Source organism: Passer montanus, unplaced genomic scaffold (assembly GCF_014805655.1).
Source record: "Passer montanus isolate IOZ18808 unplaced genomic scaffold, ASM1480565v1 scaffold57, whole genome shotgun sequence".
NCBI lineage: Eukaryota > Metazoa > Chordata > Aves > Passeriformes > Passeridae > Passer > Passer montanus.
In genome coordinates this window covers 332,107-332,527 of record NW_024370705.1, presented here as the reverse complement: position 1 = coordinate 332,527, position 421 = coordinate 332,107, and the positions used below count along the sequence as shown (strand labels likewise).

At 79.3% G+C, this 421-nt stretch overlaps 1 protein-coding gene across 1 annotated transcript in view; it reads left to right on the top strand.

Moving 5' to 3' along the window:
• The first annotated feature begins 249 nt into the window (after window positions 1-249).
• LOC120510334 (scavenger receptor class F member 2-like) overlaps window positions 250-421 on the top strand; it is a 21,324-nt gene continuing 21,152 nt past the window's right edge. Inside the window, 2 exon segments of the mRNA XM_039726085.1 lie at window positions 250-418; window position 421. The exon segment at window position 421 is cut by the window's right edge and continues 144 nt beyond it. Coding sequence (XP_039582019.1) covers window positions 265-418; window position 421 — 155 coding nt within the window. The 5' untranslated portion in view covers window positions 250-264.

Genomic DNA, 421 nt, shown 5'->3' with positions numbered 1-421 from the left:
ACAGCCGATCCCCGGAGCCACCGGTTCGCGGGCCATCCACACCCCGAGCCGCTGGACTCCCAGGGCTCCCGGGAGCTGCAGGACCCCCGGGCTGCGCTGGAAGCCAGGACTCCGCATCCTCCCATTCCCCCTCGGGGACCCACCCCGATTTCGGCGGCGCTGCCCACCCGGTGGAGCCTCTCGGGGCCGTCGGGGCGGCGCTGCCCGGGGCCGGGGCGGCGGCGGCGGCGGCCCCCGGAGCCTGGCCCGCCGTCAGGGGAACCAATGCGGAATTTCCTGGCTGGCGGCGGAGCCCCTCCCGCCGCTGCAGAGAGGGGCGCGGGGGAGGCGGCGGCGAAGCGATCGCAGCGCGGCTTCCGCCCGCCGAGCGGCAGCGGGGACCGGCGGGCAGCGGGGCGGGCGGGGACCGGGAGCGGCGGAG